The 15,505-nt window shown below is 39.9% G+C and overlaps 1 protein-coding gene across 3 annotated transcripts in view; it reads left to right on the top strand.

The window, feature by feature from the left end:
- LOC111225351 (DNA (cytosine-5)-methyltransferase 3A-like) overlaps positions 1-14,734 on the top strand; it is a 41,106-nt gene extending 26,372 nt beyond the window's left edge. For 2 of the 3 annotated variants that reach the window (XM_022750165.1, XM_022750163.1), the window contains 15 exons: positions 2-109; positions 933-1,089; positions 1,278-1,424; positions 2,613-2,657; positions 3,018-3,097; positions 3,306-3,418; positions 5,564-5,747; positions 5,874-5,958; positions 6,490-6,635; positions 8,229-8,319; positions 8,485-8,633; positions 9,027-9,127; positions 9,802-9,871; positions 10,377-10,495; positions 10,635-14,734. In XM_022750165.1, the coding sequence (XP_022605886.1) occupies positions 2-109; positions 933-1,089; positions 1,278-1,424; positions 2,613-2,657; positions 3,018-3,097; positions 3,306-3,418; positions 5,564-5,747; positions 5,874-5,958; positions 6,490-6,635; positions 8,229-8,319; positions 8,485-8,633; positions 9,027-9,127; positions 9,802-9,871; positions 10,377-10,495; positions 10,635-10,776 (1,737 nt within the window). In that variant the 3' untranslated portion in view covers positions 10,777-14,734. The remainder of the gene's footprint in view (position 1; positions 110-932; positions 1,090-1,277; positions 1,425-2,612; positions 2,658-3,017; positions 3,098-3,305; positions 3,419-5,563; positions 5,748-5,873; positions 5,959-6,489; positions 6,636-8,228; positions 8,320-8,484; positions 8,634-9,026; positions 9,128-9,801; positions 9,872-10,376; positions 10,496-10,634) is intronic. The other variant, XM_022750164.1, reaches the window with a different exon arrangement.
- The last annotated feature ends 771 nt before the right edge of the window (positions 14,735-15,505 follow it).

Below are 15,505 nucleotides of genomic sequence, written 5' to 3'. Positions count from 1 at the left end.
GGTCTGTGTAGAGAAACTCATGCCTTTAAGTTCCTTTAACAATGCCTTTCACCAACCAACTTACAACAAGCAGCCCATGTACAAGAAAGCCATCTATGAAGTGCTACAGGTGAGTGTAAATTCAAAACCTTGTTTTCAGTTTTAATCAATCTCTAGTCCCATTTCATCATGAAAATGAACGGGTCGATAGCATTGTATAGTTGTTTACACTTCTTTAAAGGAATAGATAAAAGGAATGTGCTTATCCTGAAGACTGAGACCACTCTTATGTTTGTGCACTGAAAATTTAGCTAGAGTTGGGGACGATTAGCTTAACTTAGCTTAACATAAAGACTGGAGGCAGAACAACTAGCCTGGCTCTTTCCAAAGTTCAAAAATGTGCCTACCACCAATATGCCTAAAGCTCACTACTTAACATGTTGCATCTTTCATGATTAATCCGCAAACAGTAATAGACCACAAAATGGTGGTTTTATAGGGACCTGGGTGATGGAATTAATTCTTTAATTCTCTGCAAAGAAATCATAAGTCCCTTCCCTGAGCATCTAGAGGCCTCTAATGAACATGGGACACACTTTCCTGCAATTAGTATAATTAGCAAAAGCCATTCTCTCCGTGTACAATACTCAGTGTAACATGGAAACAAAATTATGTTCCTTCAATGCTATGCTTTACACAAAACAAGTACAAAGACTAGTTAAGTGCAAGTTCAGTTAATGAATGAAACGTGCCATCGAACATTCAACAACATGCCTTGTTTCATTAAAATAATCAAATGCTCTGATGGTTACAAAATGATCCTCTTTTAGGGATAGTATGCACAGTCGCTGCGTCCTAGTTGAAACACTGATCACACTGAATCAGTCGATGATCCTCTCTATAGATAAACTGAGGGTCAACCTAAGTCATAAATGTTTTTAATGTATTCATAGGTGGCTAGCAGCCGGGCAGGCAAAGCCTTCATGGCCTGCCCTGACAGTGATGAGACAGAAACCTCCAAATCAGTGGAAATGCTGAACAAGCAGATGATTGACTGGGCTATGACAGGATTTCAACCCACTGGACCCAAGGCCTTAGAGCCACCAGAGGGTAAGAGGAAGTCAATATTATGAAGCTCTAACTTTTGACCCTGTGTTTCAGTTTGACAGCAGCTGGGAGTGTGAAAACCTCCGATATGTATCACCACTTCATCCAAAAATTTCTCCAGTTAATCGTGTCATTTAATAATTGATCATGCTGCCTGTAATATTAATTTTCTGATATGCTGTGCACCCCAGAGGAGCGTAACCCATACAAAGAGGTTTACCCTGAGATGTGGGTGGAGCCAGAAGCAGCAGCCTACACGCCTCCTCCAGCCAAAAAGCCTCGCAAAAGCACAGCAGAGAAACCCAAGGTCAAGGACATCATTGATGAGAGGACACGGGGTAAGGTGCCTCATTTATTAGGTTAAATAGGAGTCATGAACTCTATATTCCTTCCCTTGGGGAGGACTCAGCAGAGTTGTACATCAGAGTAAGTGGTCGGAGAAGAAGCGTATGGACAAGAGCTCCATTAGAGTGACAGTTTTAAGATGAAAGTGAATGATGTGACCAGGCAAAAAGGCTCAGACTATTGTTCCAAAGACAATGAACAGATGTTTGTTTGGGTTTATTCCCAAATGTGCTTAATCAGTATTACTGTAAGATGTTTTGGCAATGAGTTACTCATCAGTACTGCGTATTACTTGAGTAGTAGTACCTGATACAGTAAGAACACTGGCATCAGTATTAGTGTAGCCTATAATTAGAAAAGCTATTGTTAAAATCTATAGTTATGAAAGTGTTTAAGTTAAATGCTTTAAAAGTTTCTGAATCATTTGGTGCTTAACAACCTCTTATGTTATTTCCTAGTTATGTACTACTGATAACAATCTTAGTCCTAATTCATACTCATAAACATCTTATTATTTATTCAACTTTGGCCCTAATCTGAACTGAACTAAGATCTTTTAGCTGAAAATATACTGATGAAGGATTTAATTGAACTTTCAACTGTACTGATAATAATGTTCTGTTGTTCAAACACAAAAAATGCCAGTCACAATGGATTGAATGCAAGACTGATTACAGAAGTTTTTTTGAAATATTCTCTCTCATAATAATAGCGCCTCCTAGAATTTGGTGTACCACAGGGCTCAGTTTTAGGGTCTCTCATTTTTCAAATACATAAATAATATGTCACATGTTTATAAATTGACATCTAACATTATATTTGCTTATTACATGAGCATCTTTTACTGGCATAGAAACATTTGCAAATTTTGGTTATTGCAAAAAAAGTTTAAAATATATAATAAAACATTACAATTGTATTTAAGTAGTTTTGGGTTTACACCAATGAGGGCATTACAATTATTTATAATTATGTTGTTTCTGAGATGATATGTTATGACCATCTGATTTTTCTTGAAGTTCTTTCTTTCTTTTTTGATCTGTTGAAGTAAATAAACTAAAAAAAAAAACAAACTAAAAAATGTTGACAAATTTTGATCTGTTGACCTGACAAATACAATGTTAAATGTAGATTGCGTTAACCTACATTTCTCATGATTCTCACTTGTTTTGTATTTTCAGAGCGGCTCGTTTATGAAGTGAGACAAAAGTGCCGCAGCATAGAGGGTGAGTGATGTGTCCTCCGTGTGCTCTAGCTTGTAGCAGCACTGGGGGGCCTCTCGAGGGATGAACACCTAGACGCGTTACACTTGGCCTTGTTGTTGACAAGCAAGGCAGCAGAAATGTATGTGTCTATGTTAATAAAACGATAAAAGAAGTACAAAAGAAGAAGTAACATTTCCATGATTTCTGCTGCCTTGCTGGCTCCCTTGTGTGTTTTCTCCAAACATGCCAGTTAAGCTCATTAGATCTAGACCTGCGTCACAGCTGTTCAAATAATTCATTGAAGTGTGTAGCAGCAGAGTGTTCACACCTCTCTGACCTCCACCTGTTAAACACTGACATACGGCACTTCTCTTTCTACAGACATCTGTATCTCCTGTGGAAGTCTGAATGTTAGCCGTGAGCACCCGCTGTTTGCTGGAGGAATGTGCCAGAGCTGTAAGGTAAGCTGTGATTGAGGTCATAAAAGTCTTGCGATTCTACTCCCACAACTGTATCATAAAAAAAAATAAATAAAAAAAATCACTGCTCCTTTCAAAGCTAATAATAAACTGAATATATTCCAAGCAACGCCTGATGTGACCCCGTAAAATTTAGTTTTTTAAATATGACAAACTGCTCCCTGTCTTTCGACCACTTTTTTTTTCACAGAACTGCTTCCTAGAATGTGCATATCAATATGACGACGACGGTTACCAGTCATACTGCACTATCTGCTGCGGAGGACGAGAGGTGCTCATGTGCGGAAACAACAACTGTTGTCGGTGAGGTTTCTGCTGTGTTATGGGGGTAATGTAAATCATCACGGTCTGCGTTACGGTGAAGTTGTATTTTAAAGCACTACACTTGTAGCATCACATAGTAAATTTAGTATAATGTACATTTCCACAGCACTAATTCCATCAGTACAACAACACAACCAAACTCCCCACTCTGCCTACCCCCGGGTCTTTTTTTTTTAACGGAAAAAAATGTTTTCATATGCTAATTAACAACAAACAAAACTCAGCACTTCCTGAAGTTTGTTCACATTAAAAAGGACTGCCTATAATGGGAGCTTTCAGTGTGAAAATGTGTTGAGTTTCATTCACGGCTGCACAGTAAGATCGTCTGGGGGAAAAAAGGCTAAGTGGAACACCTGATGTAACTCTTGCTGTACTGATGAAGTTTGTCCTGTGGAATTGGACTAAATACCGCATTTATCAAGACAACAGGGAAACAGGAAGTTTTGAGTTTGCATGAACTGGGGAAAGAGAAAGTAAAGAAAATAAATATTGGCAGCAAGTAAAGTCGTATATACTGTACAGAAGCAAGACCTGGTCCACAATAAAAAGAAAAGAAAACCCATCACAGAAGGTTTTTGGCCATGTTCAAAATCTAAACATGCACTGTGCGTAGATATAACTGTATTGCTGCATTTATCAAAGCTGGAACTTATTTGTGGAGGCTGTAAACATTTCCAGCATAATAACTGAAAAGGCACATTTTGATTTATTGAGGTATTTAAATCATGAGTCAAAGGGATTACTGAACCAAAATTTCCATCCAGGACTAACATAAGTTTAACCCACTTCTATTCTGCACAAATTATCCTTCACAAGTTTCTCTTTGTGGAGTCTTATAGTGTAATATATGATAATATTACAATATTTCCAGAAATTCTTCTTTAGCCTTTAGAACAGATTGTTCAAATGAATCTCCATAGGACATAAATACCCCATCTTCCTACGTATCAGTAGTTTGTCTGTCACTGATAGCAGGATTGTGCCATCATTGCACAAAGTAAGCACACAATAGAGGCTTTGTCGTGATGTCACAAAGCTCATAGCTGTGATGTCAGGCACCACCGTGGGAGGTTCACTGTAGAAGCGACTGATCACAAATATTGTATAAAGTGCGGTTGTGTGTCAGTTGAATAGACCAGCTATAAATAAATAATCTCATAAAGTATCCTCACACAGCCAGAAGATGATTTAAAGTCTAGAAAATACCACTGAGAACAGATTGAGCCTTGTCAGATACACGTTGGATGGACCAATCAGTAAATAATGGTTTGCTGTGTGTTAAGATGATGGCATTTGACATTTGGATGACATTTTGATGATAACTCGGTGCCTCTCAAAACTCCCAGAACTCATTTAATACCATTGAAGCTAGGCCCTTTAGGTATAAAGCAAAGACTGATCCTGCAACTCTGTGACCTCTGATTGATTTAGAAACTAACTTCAGTAAAAGAGTACTGTCAGTCATTTATTGCTCAGCCTACATTAAAGGATAAGCCTGGAGATATCAGCTTTTGTTACTATCAACGAATCCCATTAAGAGATGAAAACACACAGTGCAACAATGCAGATAAATCTTTAAAATAACAAGTCACGAATAAACACACTTACATTTTTCAAGAAATCCCCTAAAACAGCTGGACACTGTAGTTTTTAGCAAAGTGAATAGTGCTTTTGTTTGAAGCTATTTTCAGCTGTGTATTAAGACACGTTTGTTATGCTAGTGAGTATTTACAGTAACAAGATGGTGTACGTGAGTTCACCTCAAAATAAACAAGTGTGTGTGTGTTCACTGTAGTGAATAGTGAATAGTTTTTGACCACAGGAGGAGCTCTGTGCAACACAGGAATAAGATATATCAGGCTCGTGTCAGTAAGATCACTGCAACACTTTCTTTTTTGTATGTAATTGGAAATTTTAAACATGTATTATATGTATTTATTGACATGTCTCAAACTAATTTATCCGTGGTGTTGCCAGATCACAATGAGTGAAGCAAAGCGTTCTTTATAAGGTAGATTTGTTTTGAAACTGTGACCATACAAACACTATAAACCATAGCTTCTACTAGATGCTAGTAGGATTTATCACTCATTGTAGTAATGATTTTCCTCGGCCTGTGTTCAGGTGTTTCTGTGTGGAGTGCGTCGACCTCCTCGTTGGTCAAGGCGCCGCCCACGCTGCCATCAAAGAGGACCCGTGGAACTGCTACATGTGCGGTCAGAAGGGCGTGTTTGGTCTGTTGGAGCGTCGCACTGACTGGCCCAGCCGTCTCCAGCACTTCTTTGCAAATAATCACGACCAAGATTTTGTGAGTAACCTTTAGGCGATAGAACTAAAGATAGAACTGTCTCACTGAGGAGTCTTTTTCCTCCGTGTTTCTCATTTTCTCCCCCTCTCCCTCCCTCTCTCTCTCTCTCTCTGTGTTGTATTTCAGGATGCACCAAAGCTTTACCCCCCAGTCATGGTGGAGAAGAGGAAGCCCATTCGTGTCCTGTCGCTATTTGACGGCATAGCAACAGGTTAGACGAGAACCCCCCCAAATTGATACCAATGTGTATCAGTTTACACCGTATCCCCCTTTTTCTGTATTAAACGCAACATTTTCATTATCGTTTTGGTCACACTAAAATGAAAAAAATAATTTAGACTAATTAGAAAAATGTGTTTATCATTAGTACTTTCATGTACTTCATGATTATACCCTTATTGGACAATAAACAACAAATGAATGCATTCTAGTAGTAGCGTTGCTGACTATCAATAACACCACTATAGTCATTGTAAGAGTTTCATCAGTCAATACATGATTGGTATCAAAACATTACATTGGTGGGAAAGTGATATGAGCATGTTGCAGATACTGTATTGTAAATGGAGGATTTGAATGGTCACTTTCATTATTATTCAGTGTTTTTCTTTTAGTTAGAGACAACTACAGAGCGTCACATCAGTCTGAGTAGACGCTTTTTTTAATCATGCCCAGTTCATTGGTTTAGGGTTTGTCGTTTTGGGTTTTCTGTCTTCTGAACTTTAACCCCTGTCCTGCGCAGGGCTGCTGGTGCTGAAAGAACTTGGCATCCAGGTAGATCGCTACATAGCCTCTGAAGTGTGTGAAGACTCCATCACTGTGGGCATTGTCCGGCATCAGGGTCGCATCATGTATGTTGGCGATGTGAGGAACGTCACACGCAAACTTGTGAGTCTAATGCTTTTTTTTTTTTTTTTTTTTCTATGTGTGCATGGTCTTTTTCAGTTGCTTCACACTGATAAGAGTTGTCTTTTATAACAGCAGTCTTGTTCTGTTGCCCTTTGAAGCTGGACTGACCTGAAGAATAGCTGAAACTTACAAAGACCAGTCAAACTGCACGGAACAACTGTTTTAACAGGCACCGTTTTTTTTTTTTTTTTTAGCCTTAAATGTGAGGGGATGAGCACATGTTGAACAACTGAGCACATTATCGAGACTGAGTGCATAGAGGGAAATACACTGGGTGGTGGTTGGCTATGATTACAGATGTGTCACCGGGCAACCAAAGAAATACTACAAAAACATGAACTCTTCCTGTCCCAGAAAGACATATTCATCACAAAGAGTTTGCCTTGCTAAGTGTCTCTACATGTACTGTATACTGGAGGATGATAAGCAGGGCATTTTTTTTTTTTTACATTCAAATCATTTCTAATATATTTGAACCACGCAAAAGACACTGGTGTCCCACCCACTGTATAAGTGAGCTTATACACCAACTGGCTGTCAATCAGCCTCTTTGAAGTCTTAGAGATCAGTGACATGGTTTGATTTGACTAAACCTCGAGTAGCAGTTACTTTGAGTAAATCTTTGTTGTTGCACTTTAGTTACGAGGCAACTCTAAGCTCATTGACCTCACAGTTAGTTGTGTTAGTTGTGTTACTCCTCTGTAGTGAGCTATCATATGTGACATCTTCACAGCTCTGATGAAATACATTTCAACATTTTTTTCTAGGCGAACATAAATTCCACAGGTGTATATGATCCATTAGAAATCTTGGATGCAACAACTCACATCAAATATTCATTTTTCATTTCCTGGAAAAGGAAATGTCTAGTACATGTCCAGTTGATGCTAATAACTCTGAGAGCCACATAAGTGGAAGTGGGGAAAAAAAAAAATCCTGGAAAGCCTGCAACTGAAAGGGTAAAGCAGGACTGTTGAGCAGATTATGAATATAAATGTAATGTACTCTGAGTGAGCGAGTAGCTATTATTTTATTATCCACTTCAGTTTTAAGGTCAGAGCCACAGTTCAACTGAAGCTGACCTCACTCTGATGAAGCTCTCTCATCCAGAGGGTTTACGGTTACCGTTTCTACTCAGATCACAGTATAAAACTAATGAGGACATTATATCTTCTCCCATCTTAAAACTCTGATTTGATACACAGATGTTTCTGCTCCCAAACAGCAGTGGGCCTCCTTTTCTAACACTAGTGAACCAGAGAGAACTGGACCCTCTGTCTAACATAAACATATAATCTGTAGTCTCTCTTGTGTCTGACAATTGAGGTTCCTTAACACGCCAGATGTATCTGGGAAGTAACATTCAACTGTTTTCAACTGTAAAACTGTAGCTACCTTGCTTCATAACCAAAGTGCGTGAACTCAACAAAAGGTAGAAAGTGGAGACTAGAAGACAATAAAGACTTTTTTTTAAAGTTGGAGGAGTGTTGTGCTGGTTCACTAAATCTTACAACATGTCATTATCTATACTGTCTCTGTGTTTATCTGACTCTGTCTCTTATCTTTATACAGATACACGAGTGGGGTCCTTTTGACCTAGTTATTGGTGGAAGCCCATGCAATGACCTCTCTATAGTCAATCCTGCGAGGAAAGGTCTTTACGGTAGGTCTAAACATCATCACTTTCCTTTTGCTTTGTGATATTCATTGAATTTCTATGGTTAAAATTAAAGAAAGCTAACTATATGACCGGAAAAATCACTAGAATATCATCAGTTTGTCCTTTACTATACTTCAGCGTGGTTTAATGGCCACCTCTGTCCCACAGAGGGCACCGGCCGCCTGTTCTTCGAGTTTTACAGGCTGCTCCACGAGGCTCGGCCGAAGGAGGGGGACGACCGGCCTTTCTTCTGGCTCTTTGAAAACGTGGTTGCCATGGGTGTCAGCGATAAGAGGGACATCTCTCGCTTTTTAGAGGTCAGCTTCTTTACTGATAGTAGTACTGGGATGGATCATGAATGCCCCCTTGTGGCACTAATTCATTATCTTTAGAAACAGAACATTAGAAGTAAACACTGACCCTCTTAATCCTGATGTTTAATGTGCTTTAATATACTCCTAGATAGCGTACTTTGCTCTGTATCTTGCATTTTTTATCCTGTAAGGACCCGGTCAACTATTGGTTTAAAAAGATTTTATAGTTGACATTGTGGAGGTTTTCGGCCGACTCAATTCTTTTAATACCAGTAACACATTGCTTCTATGTGGTAACCGCACTTCATTGTTTTGTCATATATGTAAACTTAAGCACAGCAGAGCATCTCACCTTGGTTGCTGTCTGATTGGTGTTTTCCTCGGCTGTGTTGTCAGTGTAACCCGGTGATGATCGATGCCAAGGAGGTGTCTGCTGCCCACCGTGCCCGCTACTTCTGGGGTAACCTTCCTGGCATGAACAGGTTGGTGGGTGAATGGTGAGGGAAGCAGCAGCCTTTGACATACACAATGGGGGAAAAAAAACAAGCCTGTTACAACAGGGACAACATTTATTAGTACTGCTCTCAAAATTATAGATATATAGATGGAATAGCGACTATTGCAGTTACACATTGACTAAATGAGCAAGTCATTTCCTATTTTGATGTTGTTTTGTCTTTGTTTTGTTCACAAGCATTTCTATTTGTAGCCATGTACAACAGACTTCTCTCCTAAGGGTTTTTGCGAAAGGTAAAGGAAAACTTAAAAATAAATGATGATCCTCCACCTGTCCCAAATCCTGCACCTATGTTGCAACTATTGAAGTTGATTGTTGTGGATATAAAATGCAGAATGATTCTGCAACTGCAATGCCTACTCTGAAATACATTTTCCAGAAATTGAATCAAGAGCAAAAGACTGCTGACAGCCAAGAGGGTGGGGTGTTCATTCAGTCAGGCATCAGAATAGTTCACACTGTACAGAATATTTGGCATGACATCCACTTGAAGCTACGTCACACATGCCCTTTTCAGACCACACTCAGCAAAGTCAAAACTCTGCAATGGGCTTTGTCAGTCATCAAATTTGTGCACAACAAAGTTTTAGAAATGAAGTCCAAAGTCCAAAGTTGTAAATACAAGTTGTGACTCCTGTTCTTTCTCCCTTTTAGGCCTTTGACTGCGATGTGCACTGACAGACTGGACCTCCAGGGCTGTTTAGAACACGGCAGGACAGCTAAGGTACGTAATGTGATACTTTTGACTGAACTAATGACACTGTAAAAGGAGTGCATGCATAACCTGATTGAGAAACCATGATGTAGTGTCCGTAACTTTAGATTTGTATTGCATTCATTTGTTTAAAAAAAATATCTTGTAGTTCGACTGATGTGATCACAGAAAAAGAAATGATATTTTCTCTGTGCTGTATCTGTGACAGCAAGTGCAGTTGGATATGACAGTCTATGATGTTTCATATATTCAAAAACATAATACATGACATTAGTTGGGAATACACAACTTTGCACACTGGTGGCTCCCAGTGGCAGCAAGAGGTAGCAGTTTGAAAATCCATCAGTCAGTACTGAGAAATCAAGTAACTTTAACTTAGTTAACTGCACACAAGATCCTCAACCATCGTATTTGACCTTTACCACTTTGATGTGCATCAAATGAATAAAAACATAAAGCTAAGTAATACTTGTAGACTGATATTATATTTCTTTCATTCCCTTTTTTCTTTCAGTTTGACAAGGTGAGGACCATCACCACCAGGTCTAATTCCATCAAGCAGGGCAAGGACCAGCACTTCCCCGTCTACATGAACGAGAAGGAGGACATCCTCTGGTGCACTGAGATGGAGAGGTATGTAAACGTAAAAGATCGTCCTTTAAATAACTTTTCACAGCGAGATCAAAATCTCAAGATTATCTTCCTGTGTCGTCCCCTTGTTTTGCTCCCTGTCTGTCTCGTGTCCTGTGGTCTGGCTGGTTGCTCCTGTCAGGGTCTTTGGTTTTCCAGTCCACTATACGGACGTGTCCAACATGAGCCGACTGGCGAGGCAGAGGCTCCTGGGCAGATCATGGAGCGTCCCGGTTATCCGCCACCTGTTTGCACCACTCAAAGATTACTTTGCCTGTGTTTGAGCAGCAAGAAAAACTCGCTCTGAACCATTTAGAACTACAACTGTATGTTGTTACTAGAAATAAGAGCCTTGATCCTCAAATTATACTCTGGTATAATTTGCAAGCAAAACATTGACGTAGATTTCACATTATTTCTTGTATTTGAATTGTAATTCTTATTCTATTTAATTTTGATATGTCATTTTACCTTTTAGCAGTGTTATCAAGTATTGTTGATTTTTTTGTGCAAGCTATACTTGAGACTATGCTTTCTTCTCAAGACACTGAGACAGAAAAGTGCTACATATGTATTTTAAAAGAGATGGTAATGCGATGGGAAACATCAGAAAGAGAGAAAGTGGTTTTGAGATATGTGAAATGTTTCTGCTGTGTGAGCGTACTGCGAGATTCCCACCTGCAGTGCAGCCATGCTTCCAGCTACTGAGCCTCACAGAGATGTGAAGAGAAAGGCTATTTTCTTCAGTGTCAGGAGAGCTGTGTCTCTGAGAATCCAAAACACCAGATCACATATACCTCTTTGTTTACAGTTTCTATACACAACTGAAGGTAATAAAAGGTACTACTGTAATATGGTTACAATACCATGGTGCTCCAAAATGATGAGAAACATCATAGCCCATGTGGCACTACAACTTTAGACAATACGGAGCTATTTAACCTGTTGCTGGAAAAAACTTGTTTAATGTTTTTACATTTAATGAAAAAAAAAATCTGTGCCGTTTTTGTTCACTTCAAAAGGAAACATGGGAGTGACAGACAGTAGACTGCAAAATGGAGCATGTCCTCTTTTCTGCATTTTACAGCTTTTATACAGTTTTTACTGGTGCTCATTTAATCTCTCAGCCTTGCTGCGCTCAGGCTCACTGCCTGAACCTGCACAAACAGAAAATGAAGCTAGCCACATGGGAAATGATGTTTTCTGTCATTCAAAAAAAACCTTGAGATCAAAGTCTGTGGTGAGCTACTTTTTTCTAGTTTCATCCTGACCAATGACATTACTGTACAACTGTTAGTAAGCGTGGTGGCTGGAGGAAGGGGTAGGGGTGACCAGCCTGGGTAACGAAAGTTACGAATGTAACTACGGTTCTATGAATCCTAGAGGACCGCCAGAGGCGGTACTTTAAGCACTGGATTCTCCGTCTGGTTGAGTAGACTGGTTGAGGTGTAAGTGTGACAGCACCTTAGGTAGAAACACTGCCTATGGCCACAAAGTGACACCTGAACCATCTGGATTCCACCAAAGACAGACAGAGTGTGCAGTTCACTGATGCGCTTGGCTGACGTAATGGCAAGGAGCAACACCGTCTTAATAGATTCCCACCTCAGCTCCACCTGTGCCAGGGGCTCAAAAGGAGGTTAGCATAGAGCGTCCAACACTAGGGGCAGGTCCCAGACTGGAGCTCTTGGGGTGCTTAAGGGACACACCCTCCGAGCCCCCCACTGTGTTATTGTTGACTCGAGCATGCCAACGTGACATAGCAGACACATATACCCTCCAGAATGATAGGTACAGTGCATTGCACAGGGTCCTTGCCCCGGCGTACACACCAGCGTGAAAAGAGTTTCAACCTGTTATCATACTGTAATCACATGGGTGGTGCTCTGGCGCCATCAATAGTCTTCCTGCCTCCATGCAACTTCCTCCATGCAACTGCTTCATAGCGGCTTAGGCCCTCCAGGGGACAAACGCACAACTGGGATAGGAGATCCTTCCATTCAGGGAGGCACCACAGTGAACCACGGCAGAGCCTGCGCTGACCCAGTGGACTGGTCTTCTCCATCAAGGAGAACCAAAGGGGGCAGTGGATCGATGCCTCTGATGCAAAGAGATCCATTTCTGCCCTTCCCAAAAGACCCCAGATGGTGTGCACCACCTCTGGATAGAGTCACCACTCCCCCATTGGGGGCTTGTGACGGGAGAGGAAGTCTGTAGCCTGGTTCCTCTCCCCCAGCAAATACATCGCCTGCGAGCTGGTCAGCCGCGGGGCTGCCCGTGTCAGCAGGTCCCGGGATGCCCTCAGTAACTGTGCTGATTTGGTGCCCCCCTGGTGGTTGATGTAGTACATGGTCGAAGTGTTGTCTGACCAAACAAATACATGCTTCCCCCTCAGGTATGGCAGGAAGTGTTTGAGAGCCATATGCATCGCCCATAGTTCTAGCACATTGATATGCTCTGTACAGTCCTGTACAGACCGTTGCCCCTGTACCATCCTGTTCTGCCACATTCCGCCTTAAACACAAGAGGCTGGCATTGGTTGTGACGTTTTTTCTGCAAGATGGGACGGAGCCCATCGGGACACCCCTTTCCATGTAAGACTTCTCCTTCCATGGGGTCAGAGCGAGGAGGCACTGCCATAACACTCTGAGCCTTCTGTGTTTGTGCTATTTGGTATCCAAGTGGAGCCTGTTCAGCCATTTTTGCAGGCTCAGAAACAGTAAGCTCAAGGGAACAACGGTTGAGGCTGCTGTCAGTTTGCCCAAGAGGCGCAGGAAGTCGATATACGGCAACAACTTGCCCTTGTGGAAGAGGGGAAGGAGCCGTAGAATGTTGTCCACACAGTAAGGGGATGGACAGGCCCTCATAGTGATTATGATCAGAGCCACACCAATGAAAAATGTGCTCTGAGAGGGAGTCAGTGAGCTCTTCTTGAAATTTACTGTGAGACAGAGATGGAGAGACTGAATGGAAGCACCTGTAATTGAAAAGCGGCCTTGGAAGGCAAAACGTAAAAACTGCCTGTGCTGAGGCGCAATGGGGACATGAAAGTATGAGTCCTTCAAGTCGGTGGACCACAGTAGTGAACCTGTGAAGCTTAAAGATGAAAAGGAACAGATTCCCTGATGACACCGGAAGATATACCCTCAACCTGCTACTCAACCTGCGCATACGCGAGACAAAAGACCCAGTGCTTAAAGCCCCGCCTCTGGCGGTCAGGAAGGATGAATTAGAACTCTCCTCCTCGACTTCCACCTCTCTAAACTGAAAAACTGTCAGGTGCAAATCCTCAACAATATGGTGCGGCTTCACAAAGTTCTTCTACCTTTTTATAGCAATTTTGTGCTGTTTTATCAACATTATAAAGCACTTTTATATGTATACTTTCTTTTTTCTTGATATTTTTTTAAAAGAATATTGGTTCTTGTGAATTGTTTTTTGTTTTGTTTTATGATGTGAACTGATCTACCCTCGTGTAATACTTTTTGTATACAGTAGGGCTGTGCCAATAGAAGTGAAAGAATGGATTTTAATGTGTGAAACCCATGTTATTTGTGTACAGTAGATGGATCGGCATTTGTAACCCCAAACCCCTTTCCCTTTCTTCCATCATCCATATTGTTTTACTGTTTTAAAGCAGCGATACAGTATGTTACTACCCAGATTCAAAGAATGTCTACTTCTATTAAGATTGTAAAATGTAAGACAGAGTTAAAGAACTCTGTCATGTGCTTTGTGTAATATTTTGTCCCTTATGAAGGACAGTTGGCCTCTGCCATTTCCCTGATAACTCGTAGTCGTCATGTTGACAAATTTAAGTGCTGATCCAAATTTGGATTACATTCACAAAACTAAATTCTCTTGATTGTAACCTCTTAAGCTAAACATGGAGGATTTAGGCTGCAGTTTGTCAAAACAAAAAACTGACACAGTGTTTGACAAAGATGTCAGCACTCAAAGAATAAAGAGGATAATAAAAATAGATGCTATCACTTATCTTTATCATATTTAAGATTCTAAATTTGAAATTTAATTTCTTAATGTAATTAATTTCTTAAGTGACCTTATTACTATAATTTTTTGTCCATGCACACTGGGCTCAAAATGAGCTGCTGTGCTTTGTGATATTTTAACCAGATGTTATTCCCCTACTCCTTCTATAATACTTAACATCCCCTCATGTTTGTACATTTTGTACATAGTTTTCCGGTTGCTGTTTTCAATTTTTTTTTTTTTTTTCAATCTTTTTTTTTTTATGATTGAGATGTACAAATATAATTCTTTGCTAATATATATCATCAAATTAGAAAAAAAAATTCTTAGGTTAAAAATTAAAATCAAGTGACAAATTTGATTCAAAACTTGCTTTGAGCATTAGCTATAGGGAGACTCCAAGTCGACATTTTTTCGTACTGATCTTGTTTGTGTCAAGTGAATCCAGATTTAATGTCATGTGATCTTAATAGTGGCCTATGGACAGCTTTAAGATGAACGGTCTCAACTTCACTGCACAGCCCTACATGGTGGTGTTTTTTGCTTCTGTTTCTTTTGTAAGAATTTAAAAAAAGAGGGATTGTAGGTGTTTCCGATGGTGCTAAACATTTTATCTAATCGAGAAAAATATATTTGATTGGAAGAGAAATAAACATGTCTTGACAATGACTGTTTTTAAGTTCCTTGTAGTAATGGAAAAGAACTATTATTTCACTCATATAAATATATTAACAAAGGCATTTTAACTTTGTACTTGAAAAAATAAGGATAACAAATAATGAAAGGTTTCCTATATTGTTTTAGACTAGAGATTGCTGTAGTTGGTGCTTATCTGTGGGAAAATCGTGTGAGAAAAAAAAACGGTAATAACTTTTACTGTAGCATAATGTACGCTTAATACGCATTGCTTCTTAATCCTACATTCCATGCCGTAATATTCTCCATGTCTGTTTTCAAAATGTTTTGAATTGATGCTTATTTGTTTTGTTTTGGTTATTTTTTTTATTTTTATTTTTTTAA

Source organism: Seriola dumerili, unplaced genomic scaffold (assembly GCF_002260705.1).
Source record: "Seriola dumerili isolate Sdu_G_001 unplaced genomic scaffold, Sdu_1.0 BDQW01000149.1, whole genome shotgun sequence".
Lineage (NCBI taxonomy): Eukaryota > Metazoa > Chordata > Actinopteri > Carangiformes > Carangidae > Seriola > Seriola dumerili.
Note: the sequence above shows the minus strand (reverse complement) of the source record. Positions and strands in the feature narration are given on the sequence as shown.